This window comes from Ursus maritimus, unplaced genomic scaffold (assembly GCF_017311325.1).
Source record: "Ursus maritimus isolate PB19 unplaced genomic scaffold, ASM1731132v1 scaffold_1, whole genome shotgun sequence".
Lineage (NCBI taxonomy): Eukaryota > Metazoa > Chordata > Mammalia > Carnivora > Ursidae > Ursus > Ursus maritimus.
In genome coordinates this window covers 19214269-19229313 of record NW_024423343.1, presented here as the reverse complement: position 1 = coordinate 19229313, position 15045 = coordinate 19214269, and the positions used below count along the sequence as shown (strand labels likewise).

At 55.6% G+C, this 15045-nt stretch overlaps 1 protein-coding gene across 5 annotated transcripts in view; it reads right to left on the bottom strand.

Moving 5' to 3' along the window:
- TNS1 (tensin 1) overlaps positions 1–15045 on the bottom strand; it is a 204151-nt gene that overhangs the window by 172057 nt on the left and 17049 nt on the right. For all 5 annotated transcript variants that reach the window (XM_040640876.1, XM_040640886.1, XM_040640880.1 and 2 more), the window contains exons 2-3: positions 11768–11882; positions 434–471 (exon numbers count right to left, since the gene is read on the bottom strand). In XM_040640876.1, the coding sequence (XP_040496810.1) occupies positions 434–471; positions 11768–11882 (153 nt within the window). The remainder of the gene's footprint in view (positions 1–433; positions 472–11767; positions 11883–15045) is intronic.

Here is a 15045-nt window from a genome sequence, read left to right as displayed (position 1 = left end):
CCCCCCGCTCTCGGGCTTCTTTGGCTGCAGCCCCCATCCTGAGATTTTCCAGGCTGCCCGAACTGGGCCAACCAGGGCTCTGCGCGGCCCACGGGAGAACCGAATTGCAGCCCCCTCCTCCTCCATTCCCCCAACCAGCAACCCCCCCCCCAACTAGGTAGAAATACCTTCAGAGACCCCTCCCTCGGAGCTCCGTCCCCGCCAGCCACTTTCAGGAGCTGCCCAGACCCCGCACCCCGGGCCCCCGCCCCCGGCCCTCGCCTTCACCTTGACCCGGGCCGGCTCCGGCCCCAAGCTTTGCATAAACAAAGAGCGGGGCAGGGGACGACCGGGGCACCGCCCCCGGCCCCTCCGCGCCCACAGCTCCCCGCCCGGACCGAGCCAGTCCCGTCCCCGAGCCCCCCGCGGAGCCAGCCGGCCCGCAGCCCCTTACCTTGGCCTGGCATTTCCGATGACAGGAGAAGCTGCAGACTGCGAGAGGGCGAGACACAGAAAGAAAGTTTAGCCGCGAGGTATGAAATGGAAACTCGGGCGAAATCTCCTCCCACCCCCGCCCGCACTCGGCGCTCGGGAGGGAAGGGAGGGAAGGAGGAACGGAGGGAGGAGGGGGCAGAGGGGGGCGGCTGCCTCAACTCCCCGGGGCCTGCGGGGCGGGAAAGCCCGGGACTGCGGACCCGCGTGTCGGGGAGGCGCGGAGCCCCCATCTCCAGAGCCCCTGGGGCGGGCGCGGGAAGGTGGGAGGGGCGGGGGAACCGACTCCCCCGCTGGATCCTTGCCAGGGGCAGAGGTGGCCCGGACCCAGGCCCCGTGGCAGCGCTGAGAAATACGGGGGGCCTTCTCCCCTTACATACACACCAGGCAGGCAAACAGCCAGCACCCCAGGAACAATCATCACGCTCACTCTCCCCCCAAGACAGACACACAGACCCGATTTACCGTCCAGGAGAGGACAAGTGCACACACACACACACACACACACACACACAGAATCACCTATAACCTCTATCCCCATACACTCGTCCAGACATGCACACATACACACATATATACACACACAGCCTGACACACACTCACACTCATGCCCAAGGGAAACCTCTGACTCCGGGGCCCCAACACACACACTTTCACAGGACACCCTCAGAGTACAGCCTGACACGGTTGGTGGACACGGACACACGGATAGATGCTTACACAGGCTCACAAACTTCTGCATCACTTGAAACACACACACACACACACACACACACACACACACACACTGCCCTCCCACTACCAGAAGCTGGAATCAAATTTCCTATGGGGTTCCCTCAGTCTGGAATGTCCCAGCCCTGCCTGCCCCACCCCCAGGGCCCTCCACCCTGGGGTTTGGTGGTCCCCTCCCACCAGGTCCCACAGAAGGGGTGAGGGGTCTACTGAGCCGAGCTTCTGCACTGACTTGACCTTTTTAGCTGCTGAGACAGGTGGGTTACGGGCACTGGTTAGAGAACAGTGGTCAGGGAGGCAGGGGAGAGCTGTCCCAACCCCAAATCCCTGGCAGCCACAGCCCTGGGCCACAGCCAGCTGCCCTGGCCTCTTGGATCTACAGTTTGTCCAACCCCTTTCTGGCTTTGAGCCAACCTGATTCTCGGCAGAATGCAAAAGGGGAGACCGAGGCACAGAGGAAGGCCCAGAGCTGCCAAAACAGGTCTCTCCATACAAGGCTTCTGATTGGTCTGTAGGAGTGGAAGTCTGGGATGTGACCTTGGCCATCAGCCCTGCCTGGGACCTTGTTCTCCCAGAACCTAGTCCTGGCCCCAGCTCAGGCCTGTGACTCAGCTGGTGCTGAGCAAGGCTTTCCTGACCCCATCAGCCACCCAGTCCAGCCCAGGGACTTCTCCACCCCTGTCCACACCAAGGACATACCCACCCCTGGCCACCCAAGTCAAGTCATGCCCATCTGTCTAGCCTTTCTGCTTCTCTCTTGCCCCACCCCCTCAACTACTCCAGGATGGCAACTCCCCTCCAGACACCCCGGCCCCACCCCCATGCCTTCTTTCCTGGCCTTGGAATGTGGAATTGAGAAAGCCTTAGGCCATGTGGCCTGAGCTTGGAAGGCCCTTCCAGCCAAGCAGGCGCCCCACTGGGCCACTACCTCCAAAGAGAAGGACCTTTCCCCTTGCTCTGCTAATCAAATCCCAGGCCTTGGGGAATAAGTCCTGGGCCCCTCCTCTGGAGGCCTCCCTCGCTGTTCCCTCCTTCCTCACTGGTATCACCACACAGCACATTTCCCCCACCACCTTGGTCCCTACAGCTGTGGGCTCCGTCAAAGGAAGGACCTGTCTCTCCCTCCCTCTCTCTCTCTCTCCCTCTTTCTCTCACTATGCAATACCTGGTACACAGTAGAAGCTTAATAAATGATTGAGAAGTTGGACCTGACTGAAGATCTCCCCTGGAGATCTCCATTAATGGAGACCTCCATTTAATCATTCCCACTCCACTCTCAACCTTTCCCTGAGCCATACCCTGCCCCCAACATTTCATAATCCATCAAAAAAGGCATTCCCTAAGTGTCCACTCTGGGCCTCCTAACCCCAGTCAAGATACCAACAGCACAAGGATAGCCAGGACTCCATCCTCCTCAAGTATCACACTGCATACTGCAGACAGTTCACAGAATGCACCAAATCCTTTCCTACCCCAGGACCTCTGCACTTGCTGTTCTGGCTGCATGGAACATTCTCCCTCACCCTAGCTGTCCATTGCTCACCAAGCCAAATCCTTCTTCTACTTGCAGAATCCACTGAAAGCCATCTATCTCCTCAAAGAAGCTTTTCCTGAACACCCAAGTGACATTAAACACCTCCAACATTCTTTCTCAGCAGCACCCCGATAATTTTCTTCTTAACACAGTTCATAGTCTGACAAATCAACGTGAATAATTCCTGCTCACTTATGAATAGTATATCTCCCTACACTAGATCCATGAGGGCAGGGAGCATGCCTGTCTCGTTCACACCAAGTCCCCAGCAGCTAGAACAGTTTCTGATCCAGGCCCCCCACACCAAACAGCAGCTTTGTGCAAAGTAGAAAATATGTTACCCTCTGGGCAGACCAGCCTCTTGGACACACAGTTGAATACGGCGTCTTTGTGGAAATGGCGAGAAGGTGCCCTTTCTCCAGGTGGACCCAACTCTGTACCTGGGTGCGTGGTTTGGAGAGCAAAGCGTGGCTGCTTCCGGAGCTCTCTCGGGTAGGCGCCCTTGGCAGTGAACGGCCTGCATGACCATACGGGGCGGCCCTGCCTGTCACACAGTGGGCAGACACTCAACAAATGTCCTTGGGCGGAGGGCAGATGGAGAGACCGTAGGGCAACGGCAGTACAGTGAGCGGAGGGCTCCATGCGTTCTGGAATGCAGAGCGTGCCCTTGAGAGCTCTCCAGCGGGAGCAAACGAGACCTTCCCCAGCCTCCGGCCCAGAAGACAAAAGCTCGGCAAACTCCACTCGAGTGGCAGGTTCCCAGCAGCTCTGCTGGTGGATTTTTTAGACCTTAGGAGCACCTGTACCCACCCCCAGGGAGGCCCTCCAGGAACAGTGCCCTCACAGTAGGCCACCCTTCTCCAGTCTCCCCCAGGGGGCAGTATCTCCTACTCTAACTGGCAGGTCCCCTACTGTCATGCGCACCTTGGTCGTGCCACTCTGCTGGCTTCCCACTTCCCAGATGCATATGGCACATTCAACTGTGCTCCAGAAAGGGAAACTGAGGCAGCCAGTGTTTCCTGCCTCCTGGATGCACACCCTCCTGTCATCCTCTCCCACGGTGACTAGGGCTGGCTCATGTACCCCACTGAGTATTGTAGAAATGCTGGTGTGTGACTCCTGAGGCTCAGTCATCAAAGGCATCGTGGCTTCAGCCCCGGTCTCTTGGATCACCGGCTCTGGGAGAAGCCAGTCACCACATCGTGAGGACACCCAGGCAGCGCTACAGAAAGGGCCATGTGATGAACAGCTGAGGCCTCCTGCCACCAGCCAGTCCCAACTTGGTAGGTGCATGACCGAACCACCTTGCAAGTGGATCCTCCGGTCCCTGTCAGGCCCTCAGGTGACTACGACCCCGGCTCACGACTACAACTCAAGAGAGACCAAGGGTCCAAACCACCCAGTGAAGCCACACGTGAAACCCTGACCCTCGGAAACGCTGTGAGATCATAATTTCATATCTGTTGCAAATTGCTAAGTTTGGGGACAAATTTGTTATGTAGTTACAGGTAATCAACACAGAAACCAGAGCCCAGGATCCCTCAGAAAGCAAGAGGCTAAAGGCTGATGATGGACACTGAAGCCAGAGGCCATCTCCTTGCTCCTTCCTTGCTCCGTGGGTACAGGCATGCTTATTTCTGGAATTCCTTCTTCCCTTTCCTTTCCCTACCAAGCAATTAGTCATCGTGTCCCAGAAAGTAATTCCAAAGAGGCTGTCAAATATGCCCCCCTTCCTTCCAGGCCCCCCACTACTGCACCAGTTCAGACCAATTATCCTTCCCTGGACCCTGTCTCCCCTCCAGGCTTGGCCCCCCGCTTTAATCCATAGAGCCACAGACCATTCTCAAGTGCAAACTGATCACATTACACTCCTGCTTAGAACTGTCTTGTCCAGCTCCTCGGCACACTCATAAGGCCCTGCATGGCCTGGTCTTGCCTCTACCTCCAGCCACTGCTGCAAGAGAGATCTGCCACACTGACTCCCAAAAAGGGCGTTAAATCTGATACATCTGAAATGGTGAACTCATATACATCCTCCAAGGTCCATTTCAAAATGTCCCTCCCTGGATAATCGGGCATTCAAAGATGATCCCTCCCCTTCCTGTGCTCCCAGTGAGGTCCTGCTCAAGCTGTCAGCTTTGCATCCTGCCCCTTCTCCTAGCACGAGGGCTGACTTACAGATGGGGCTCAACAAATGTGCTGTAAATTTAAAACTGGAAGAATTCTTCCCAGCCTCAACCGCTGGGACTGAGGCTGATGTTCTGGGGCAATGGAGCAGCCACAAGAGAGGGTGGGTGAGCCCCACTTTTCAGCTCCAGCCCCTGCTGGGAGAGGGCCAATGTGGACCACGGTCAGTGCTTTCTGAGTGCCTCAGTACGAACACCACCTATGATCCAGCCTGGTCCACTTCTCCATCTACCCGCTTACCTGCCTGGCTGCATGGAGACTGGCCCTCAGCTCAGATGTCGGTCATGCTCTGTGATCTGGGACCAGTTACGCAGCCACTCTGAGCCTCCATTTCCTCATCTATAAAATGGAGGCAATAGCAGCACCTCCTTCCCAGGGCTGTTGTGAGAATTGACTGACTTCATGTGTGCGGCTGGCCCCGAGTATGCTCTGTATGAGGTTGTAGCTGCTATCAGCGTCATCGGATTCTGTATTGCTGCTATTATACCAGAGACGCTGTTCTAGACCTGAGTGCCATCAGACAGCTGTGTGACCTGAAGCAAGTCATTCCCACTCTCTGGTCCCCATTATGCCCTGCTGACTCACTCATTTGCCTGCATCAGTCCTGAAAGCCCCTGCATCACTGAGCCCCGGAACAGATGGTCCTCAAGCCCTCTTCCGGCTGTGAGAGCCTGTGGCACCCCACTGGTCTCACCACCTGCCTCTTCCTCCCTCCGACGAAGAAAGGGGAGAGGCCCGGGTTCCAACCCTGAGTGCATCCCAGACACTGTGGAGGGAACAACCAGCCTGCGGTTGACAGGGATGCCCACTCTGCAAGGTACCGCTCCTCCTTGTGGGGGAACCAGGGCAGGAAAACGTCAGCCTTCCCATCCTGCTGTGCTTTGTACTTGAGTCGTCCCCAGACACGCATCTCGGGGTCCACCCCACCTGAGCGGACTGTGGCCTCCCCCAGTTCCCACAGAAGGCAGTGGCCTCGTAAGCCAGTGACCCCACAAGATGAAGGCCCCCGGGGAGGGACCCTGTCAAACCAAAGCTTCATGGATCCCCAGGAGCCTCATCTCTGCCCATGGGTGTCGACACGGCCTCCCACCCAGCAGGCCCCAGCTGGTGGTGGAGCAGAGAGCCCCATAGTGTGGAGGGTCCACAGGTCACCTGCTGGGTTAGACAACTGCACCCCCAGCCCAAGCCCTGAGCCAGCTCCCGCCTCACTGGGCTGCTGGTACTCTGTCCTGAGGTGGCTTCCTGCCTCCCGGGAACACAGGAAGCCAACATTGTTGGGATCTAAATGGCCTTTTCCTCCTGGCCTCAGCTCGGAAAATGAGCACATAGCCTCGGTGTGCACCTGACCCCAGCAGGAACAGCCCACACGCCCAGTAGGCCTCAGCTCCTTTCCCCAGCTGGCAGAGAGACTGGCCCAGCCACCCACCTGCCCACGTGGCCTCACAGCCCTTCCCTGCCCTGCTTATCTTCACGGCCTGGACTGGAGGTGTGTGATGGTTTATATTATGTGTCAGCTTGGGTAGGCTATCTATCATACCCAGGTAGTTGTTCATCATTATTCTAGATGTTTCTGTGAAGGGGTTTCTTTTTTTAATAAGATTAACATTTAAATCAGGAGACCTTAAGTATAGCACATTAACTTCCATAATGTGGGTGGGCCATGTCCAATCAGTTGAAGGCCTGATCTCTCCAAGCAAGAAGGGACTCCTCCAGCAGACTGGTTTTGAAGTTGAACTGCAACTCTTCCCTGGGTCTCCACCCTGACAACAGATTTTGGACTTGCCAAGCCTCTATAATTGCATGAGCCAATTCCTTAAAATAAATTATTTATCTATCCATCCATCGACTACCCACATATCTACCTACTTATCTACCCATCCATACATACATCCTGTTGGTTCTGTTTCTCTGGGGTACCTCAAGTAATACAAGGTATCTCAGGGGATGGCCAGGGGTTGTGAGCACCACGTGGCTCTGAAGTTCAAGCAAGAGGAAACCTTCTAGATGTTCTCATCCAGTGGTTTTCAAACTTTCATGCAGATGGACTCCTACATGGAACCTCAGTGATCTTGGGTAATATTTACTAAATGCTTGTTCTGAGCCCTTTATGTGTACATATTATGTCATTTAATCCCCCAAAGTAACCTGAGGACGGAGATGTGCTATGTGTCTCATTTTAAAGGAGAGGTGACTGAGGCTCGGACAGGTGACATAATCCGCTCAAGTTCTTACTAGTAAGGGGCAGAGCTGGGATATGAATCCAGGACGTCCGGGCTAAGTGCAAGACCACCATCCATACTGCCACCTGATATATTTAACTGCCAAAGCCAGAGCTGTTCTGATTAAAGTGGGTAGGGGTTCCAAGGGCCCCAACCCCCCAAGGCTTCCCCCTTGGGTTTCCCCTTTTTCTTACCTTCTCAGGCCCCTAAAACACCTCCAAAAAAACCTCACAGTTCCTTTCGATGACAGTTTAGAGCCTCTGATCTAGTCCAATCCGTCCTTTAGGGAAACGGGAAAGCCAGGCCCAGAGAGGTTAAGTTTCTCACCCAAGCTCACACAGCCAGACCATGGCAAAGCCAAAACTAGAACTTGGGGTCTTCCCACCCTACCAGTCTGCCTCCAATGATTCCAAAGAGGTCCTCAGACAGAGGGTAGAAGCTGGGATCTCCGTAAAGAAACAGAGGACAAAGAGCTCCCTGAAACAAGTTTCCCCAAATCCCACCAGTAAGGGCTTCTGGGTAGGTTTGTCCCACTGAGAGCCTAATTATCTTTCCCAAGTGCATCGCACTCTGGGTAAACTGCCGGCGGCTTCCCCTACCTTCCAGGCTGATCAGAGGCATTGAGAAGGGAAGTAGTCTAAGCCTAGCCCCCAAATCCAGGCCCAGATGGCAGCCCTTGGGCTCTTGGGCTGGCATTCTGGTCTCTTCCCTTGGGTTTCAGCCTAGCAGAAGGCTAGGGCCCTAGACTCCCTAGAGCACCACCCCAAGAATCTGTGGGAAACCCACTGTTTAAACAGAGGAGCTCCTACACACCCCTCAAGACCCAGCCTACCTATACCTTCCCTGGTGAGGCCCGACAGGAAAATCTCTGCTAAGTCAGAGATGACCTTTCACACACACCTCCGGGTCAGCTTTGCCACCATGTTGTGTGATCGTCTGATGGCATGTCTGTCTTCCCCGGTCAGGGGCTGGGTCTTGGCACCAGGACCTGGCACCACATCCAGCCCAGAGGGGGCTCAGTTCACGACCATCAGAGGGATGCACGTGTGTATGCAGGAGGTGAAGTGGCTGCCTCCACTGGGAGAGTTATCAAGCCTTTACTGACTCCAACAAGGGAGTTTTCCAGACACTAGCCCCCATCCCGCCGCCATCTGGGCCTCAGTGAGCATTCTTGGTCTAATCCCTTCCCTGTAGTTGAGGAAACTGAGTCCTGAGCAGTGGCATGACTTATCTGAGGTCACACAGCCTATGGGTGGCAGGGCCAGAGATAGAACCCGGACCCTTAACAAAGGCCCGGGGCCTCCTCTCCCATCGTCTCATCCGTCCGTCTCCCCCACGCGGAGCCTTAGTCCTTAATGCTGGTGTTCGTGTTCCAACCACACACAGAACATCCATGTTCCTCACAGTCACCAGCCCCCCAGGGATGCAGGTCAGGGTTTATTATTAACCCCATGGTACGCAGGAGGAAACAGCTCAGCGAAGGAGAAGACTGACAGCCATCTCATGGTGACCTCTTGGCCTGTTTATCAGTCACACGTACGCCCAAATGTCCCTCCACCTTAGTTCTTTGTGTGGTCCATCTCTGAGTCTCCCAGACCAGACCCTGGGCTCCTTGACTCTTCTCCCCAGCCCCGCCTCCCACCTCACCCCCTCAGCCATATTACGTGCAACAGTAAAACGCAGGAAAGAGGGGGCAGAATTGTCCGAGCTATAGAGCAGGCCAGCTGCAGGGAGGCGACAAGTGCCCCAGTTTCTCTAGATCTAGGAAAGTGTCCTCACCGCCCCTGCCTGCAGGAGTTCCCTCAGCACTGCAAGCCCCGTGGAGACTGAATTCACAGCCTTGATGTTCCATACTCCCTGCATCCCCAGCACCCCAGCCACGAATCCAGAAGGTAAGCATGCTGGAAGCCCAGACTGGAAGCCCAGAAAAGGAACCAGAGAGCACAGCAAACCCTGGGCTTGGCGAACAAAACATGACAGGATTTTAGTCCACAATCACCCCCTTTGCCAGGGAGCAACCTGTACAACCATACCTGGTGGCCCTTCATGGATGGATAGATTGATGGCTGGATGGATGGATGGATGGATGGACAGATGGACAGATGGACGGATGGGTGGATGGATGGATGGATGGATAGATAGATGGACGGATGGATGGTTGGATAAGGGAGTCTATCCATCTCATGCCACCTCCTGGTTCCGAAGCACAGAGAGTCGTCTCACTGCTGCATCTCCCACCAGTAAGCCCAGTGGCCCCAACCCTGACCTTGACGCTCTTGCTCAGAATGCACACCATAGCCTGTATAGCTGGGAGTCTTCAATCCTCCCTTGCTGGTCCCCTCTCCCCCTGGCCCCAGCCCTTCCATGGTCCAGTCCTGACACCTGGTGGTGCCTTTGGACTTCAGTCCTGGCTTTCTTCCCACTTCTCAATAACTCATTCAGAGCTGCCAAACCAGACTGGCAGCCCACTGGCCCCCTGCCTTCCACTCTGGTTCATACTGGCAGGGCCAGGCTCCTAACCAGGTAAAACCCGCGTCTCACCTTGGGAGCCTTCCATTCCCACGGGGTCACATCCCCTCCTCAACCCAGGCCCTCAAGCCAGGTCAGCTGGGGAACCTAGGACCACAGACCATCAGAGAACATGCGGCCACAGATGTGCCCAAGGTCACACAGTGAGTGCCAAGACTTCCTTTGACTCTACCCCTGTGCTGCCTCCTATCAGAGCAGCACGCTGGCGGTCACTGGGGTGAAGGGAAGGCACACTGGGGAAGGAAGGAAGGAACTGGGGGGAGGCTCAAGGGCTAACTTCAGCGGCAGGTTCAAAGGGCGGGGTCAGGTGGGGCGGTGACGCAAGCAAAATGCAAAACTCCGCCCCCAGCAATTCGGGCCTGACTCATCCCAGCTCCCACCCTGACCCACCACCCGTCTCAGCCAGACTTCCTGGGAGGAGGGTGACACCATGCGGCGGATTTGGGTACTGCAGAAGTCCCTGTTGGCCCCCTAAACTCCATTTGGGTATCCCAGCTCTTCAGTGAAGGACCATTCACCTCTCCCCTTTGCCCAGAGCAGGACGTGCCTAGAATGTCCTCCACATGCACATTCACACATGCTCACACGCTCCCATCCACGCACTCCCCACTCCATCATGCTGCCGGAACTCCTTGTCTAGGAAGACTTCCCTCCCCCAGAGAGCACAGCCCCTGACAAGCCCACTGGGACCCAGCCAGCTGTGTGCCGTGGCAAGCATCTTAATGACTCTGAGCCTCAGTTTCCTCCTCTGTAAGGAAAGAGTGACACAGGCACCCCCCCCCCATGCTGTGAGCACTGCAGGAGAGCCATGTGAGTGCTTTGATAGGAAGTGCTTTGATAATTACTCCCTAGGCTCTGAGCCCTCGCTTCCCAACCCCACTGAGACTTCTGGGCAGGGGGCGAGGGGAGGAGAGGAAAGTCCACATGAGTAAACGCCCGGGGCAAGAAAGAGCCTGGCCCCTTTGGCATGTTTGACAGGCCTGGCCTATGCAAGAGCTGAGCTGGGAGCCCCTGGCCTGAGTATGGACTTGGGGGACAGGGGTAGATGGGCCAGAGAGCTGCCAAGGGGTGGATGCCGCTGGGCCTCACAGCCACAGGAAGGGGGCAGTGCTCTGTCTTGAGGATGGGGGGGGGCTCCCAAGGCTGTATCCAGGGAACGGACAGAACTAGGTCTGCATGGAGTCTGGCTGGGAGCTGGTGAGGACGTTGGATTGGAGAGGGTGGTTTGGCAAAGGAGCTGCAGTCAGCCCTCCAGCTGGGAGGTGCCGGCAGCCGGAATTGGTTGTGGAGAAGCTCAGTGACTCAGACTATATTGGGGGGCCCTGGCGATTGACGGGAGGTTGGGCGGGGGAGGAGAGGAAAGCATCTGGTGGGGCAGCTGGGGGGGGGATGATGTCAGCCACTGAGATTGGGTGCAGGGGCCTCCTGCTGATTCTACCGTGTGATCTGGGGCAAGACACTGACTTCTCTGGCAACAGGGAGAGCCAAACCCCAGGCCGGGTCAGAAGCGCACGAGAACAGTGATTGAAAAAGCCCAACAGCCAACAGGCCCTTCCTCTAGTCTGATTCGGGGCCTCTTAAACTTGCCCCTAAATTTGGTGTCTTTCCCAGTGCCAGTCACACGCCACCCACACACCTTCCGCATGCCCTCCACGTGCCAATCACAGGACCTCCATGTGTCACCCACGTGACCACCACGCAGCACCCACACACCTTCTACACGCCATCCGCGTGCCAACTACCTGACATCCCAGCCATACCCCACTCCCACAACCTCCACATGCCATCCACACACTCAGTACACGCCAACCACACGCCAGCCACACCCCACTGGCCATACACCTTGCTCATGCCATCTGCATGCTTTGTTCATATCATCCACACACAAGCTACATGCCATCCCCATGCCACCAACCATCCGCCACGTACCACCCATACACACCCACAAGCTTGTCACCTGGTGTGCTCAGCATCGCCCCCCAACGTGAGAACCTGGCACCAGGCCAGGACCCCAAGGACATCCGCCCAGGTCCCAGGCCACCTCATTCCCACGACAACGCGCTCCCTGCCCCCCGTAGCCTGACCAGCTACTCACCTTTGCAGGTGCAACCCTCCCGGGTGATGACCTGACGGCAGATACCACAGGGCTTCACCTTCTTGAAGGTCTTCACCTTGAAGTGGTGAGTCTTGGGGGCTTCCAGATCCTCTGGCTGTGGGGGGAGAGGCACAGTGATCAGGCCTGGGCAGAAGGCTGGGGAAGGAGCCGGGGGACTCGGGGAGAAGTAGGCCAGGGCTGGGGAAAACAAGAGGTGACAGCCCCTTCAGGTGTGACAGTCCTGAGCCCATTTCTGGGAGGAGGTGCCCCAGGAAAGAGAGCTGAGTGTGACCCAGACTCCCGCACCTAGCTGGGTCGGCATACTGGGACACTAATTTTAAATGGCTTCCTAGATACAATTTTCTACACATTCACCGTGTCTCCACACCCCGGAAGGCTCTCTTGTGGCCATCCAGGCAAGATCCCCCTAAGATAAACACTATTGTGCCTTCTCTTTCTTTTAAGATTTTATTTATGTATTTATGTATGTATGTATGTATGTATGTATTTATTGGGGGGGCAGAGGGGGAGAGAGAGAGAGAGAGGGAATCTCAAGCAGACTCTGTGCTGAGCACGGAGCTCGACAAGGGGCTCAGTCTCACGGCTCTGAGATGACCTGGGCCGAAATCAAAAGCCAGACACGGGGCACCTGGATGGCTCAGTTGGTTAAGCAGCTGCCTTCGGCTCAGGTCATGATCCCAGGGTCCTGGGGTCAAGCCCTGCATCGGGCTCTCTGCTCAGTGGAGAGTCTGCTTCTCCCTTTCTCTCTCTCTCTTCTCTCTCTCAATTAAATAAAATCTCTTATTAAAAAAAAAAAAGAGTCGCATGCTTCACCATCTGAGCCGCCCAGGCGCCCCAACACTATTGTGACTTCTATCACCAAAGATTCGTCTTGCCGGAGTTGGCCACTTCACGGCGCGGTCCGTACCCCCGTGTCTGGCTTCTGTGGCTCGGGTGAGTCTGTGGGATTCATCCACACAGCCACCAGAGCAGCCAAGCTTCCTTGTCACTGCTGTGTGGCAGCCCCTGTGTGAAAGTGGCTGCTCCCTTTATCTGTTCTACTGCTGACGTCCTTAGCCTCCTTACTCACATCCCTGGAATGCCACGTTCTCCCATTCTCTCTCACCCCCTCACTACCACCCCCAGCCCCAGCCCAGAAGCCTTCTGCCAACTTTATTTTTATTTGTGGTTCTTTGCATGATGAAAATATTGCTCTGTTAAATCTCCTTTTTAAATCTACCCCACCATACACATGAGATGGGAGGCAGGCGGGCGGTCCAAGTCTTCTCTGGGTCCGACCGGCCGTGAGCCTCTGGCCCAGTCACTGCCCACTGCTACCACAGCCTCAGTTTCCCGCTCTGGATAGCGTGAGGTTGGGCACCACACCCTCAAGCCCCAACAGTCTGTCCTTTGTAACCACATATAGGAAGGCACTCTAAGCCGCAAAGCCCTGCACCCACATGGCTTAGGACACCCTCCTTCCATCTGCAGCCCTCAGCCCAGGCACAGACTGGGGGAGCTCCCTGTTCAGAGGACGCCCCCAGGAAGCCATCCCTGCTCGAAGGCACCAGGCCTCTCCAAGGCACCTCACCGTGGTGTCCAACCCGATTCATTTCCCGGCTCCGGCAGCAGGGGCCAGCAGAGCACAGACTTTGGCAAATCCCTCGCTCTCTCCCTCTCCCAGGCACAGAGCTTCCTGACCTCCCTGTACGCACATAACCACACACAGAGACACAACTGAGGACAGACCCTGCCGTTCTGGGGGAGGGTTCTTCTCTTCCAAGTCTTCCTCCTTGTACCCTATTCCAGAGCCTCTGGGACAGGGGCTGGAGGGGGCAACTTGTGTGTTCAGGGGAGGAAGGGAGGCAGCCTTCCTCAAACTCAGCAGGTCCAGGACTCCTCTTGGAAGACACAGCAGCAGTGAGTCCTGGGGGAGAGAGAGGCTGAGCCATGAGAGACAGAATGAGAGAAAAACCGACAGAATGAAAGAGAGACAGAAAGCCAGAGAGACAAAGAGGCAAAGAGATAGAGAGGGAGACAGAGACAGAGAAAGAATCAGAGAGACAGAGAGACACAGATAAAGACAGAGAGATAGAGAAAAATGGAGAAAAGCAACAGAGAGTCAGAGAGGAAGAAAAGAAGATCCAGATAAGGCAGAGGCAAATACAGAGACGAACCAGCACACACAGAGAATAGGAGAAATTAGACAGAAAGACACAGAGCCTATAAAGGGAACCAGAGAATCAAAGGGGCAGACAGACAAAGGGATACAGGCGCCAGCTCGAATGGGCCCCCCAAAGGCTAAACCTGGGCAAATTGGAGCATTACAATACAGAATGATAGCAGTGGCTTCAATGAGTCCAGGCCAATACGGGAAAGAAGTGAAAAAATTCAAAGTGTGATGAGAAACAGAAGATTTACAAATCTCAAAGAACCTTGCCACGCCATGCTTCTAAATTACAAAAGGGAAAAAAATAACTTTGCCTGGCAGTCTCCTTGTTCATCAAGGGATCAAAGCAAACATGACCAGTAATGGGATGGATGGAAACCGAGCACCAAGAGACGCTTGGAGAACAGGACACCACGTCTGCCATGTTCCTGCCAAAGAGCCACAGGCTGAACCTAATGAGGAAGCATCAGACCAACCCAAATCGAGGCAAGTCTACCAATGAAATGGCTTGTGATCATCAAAAGTGACAAGGTCGCAGAAGTCAAGGAAAGACTGAGATTTCCAGACCGATGGAGCCTGAAGAGATACGACAGTCAAGTGCACTGGCTGACTGGGAACTGGATTCTTCCCGTGCCCATAAAGGACATCATCAGGACAACTGGCCACACTTTCAGTGGGGTCTGAGGACGAGACGGTAGTCATGTGTCAACATCAGGTCCCTGACTCAGATGGCTGGGTTGGGTGAGGTAGGAGGAAGTCCTCATAGGAAAATTAGGAAAGCATGTAGGGGTGGTAGGGCACTGTGTCAGCAACTCGCTCGCAAACTGCTCAGGAAAACAAGTTCTTTGCACTGTATTTGCAACATTTCTGAAGTTTCAGACTGACTGGCTCAAAATTCAAAGAGACGGGCAGACAGACATGACAGGGAGGCAGGACAGACCAGAGATAAAGCCCAGGGCAGAGGTGGAGAGAGGGGAGGGTCGTGGAACTGGGAGCCCAGCGCTGCCCCTGGTGGCTAAACCAGGCAGCGGGGCTTGGGTCCTGTGAGTCCAGAGTGTGGGGTTCTAGGAGCTGTGCTTCCAGCTTCTGCTGGGGGGGGGGGGGGGGG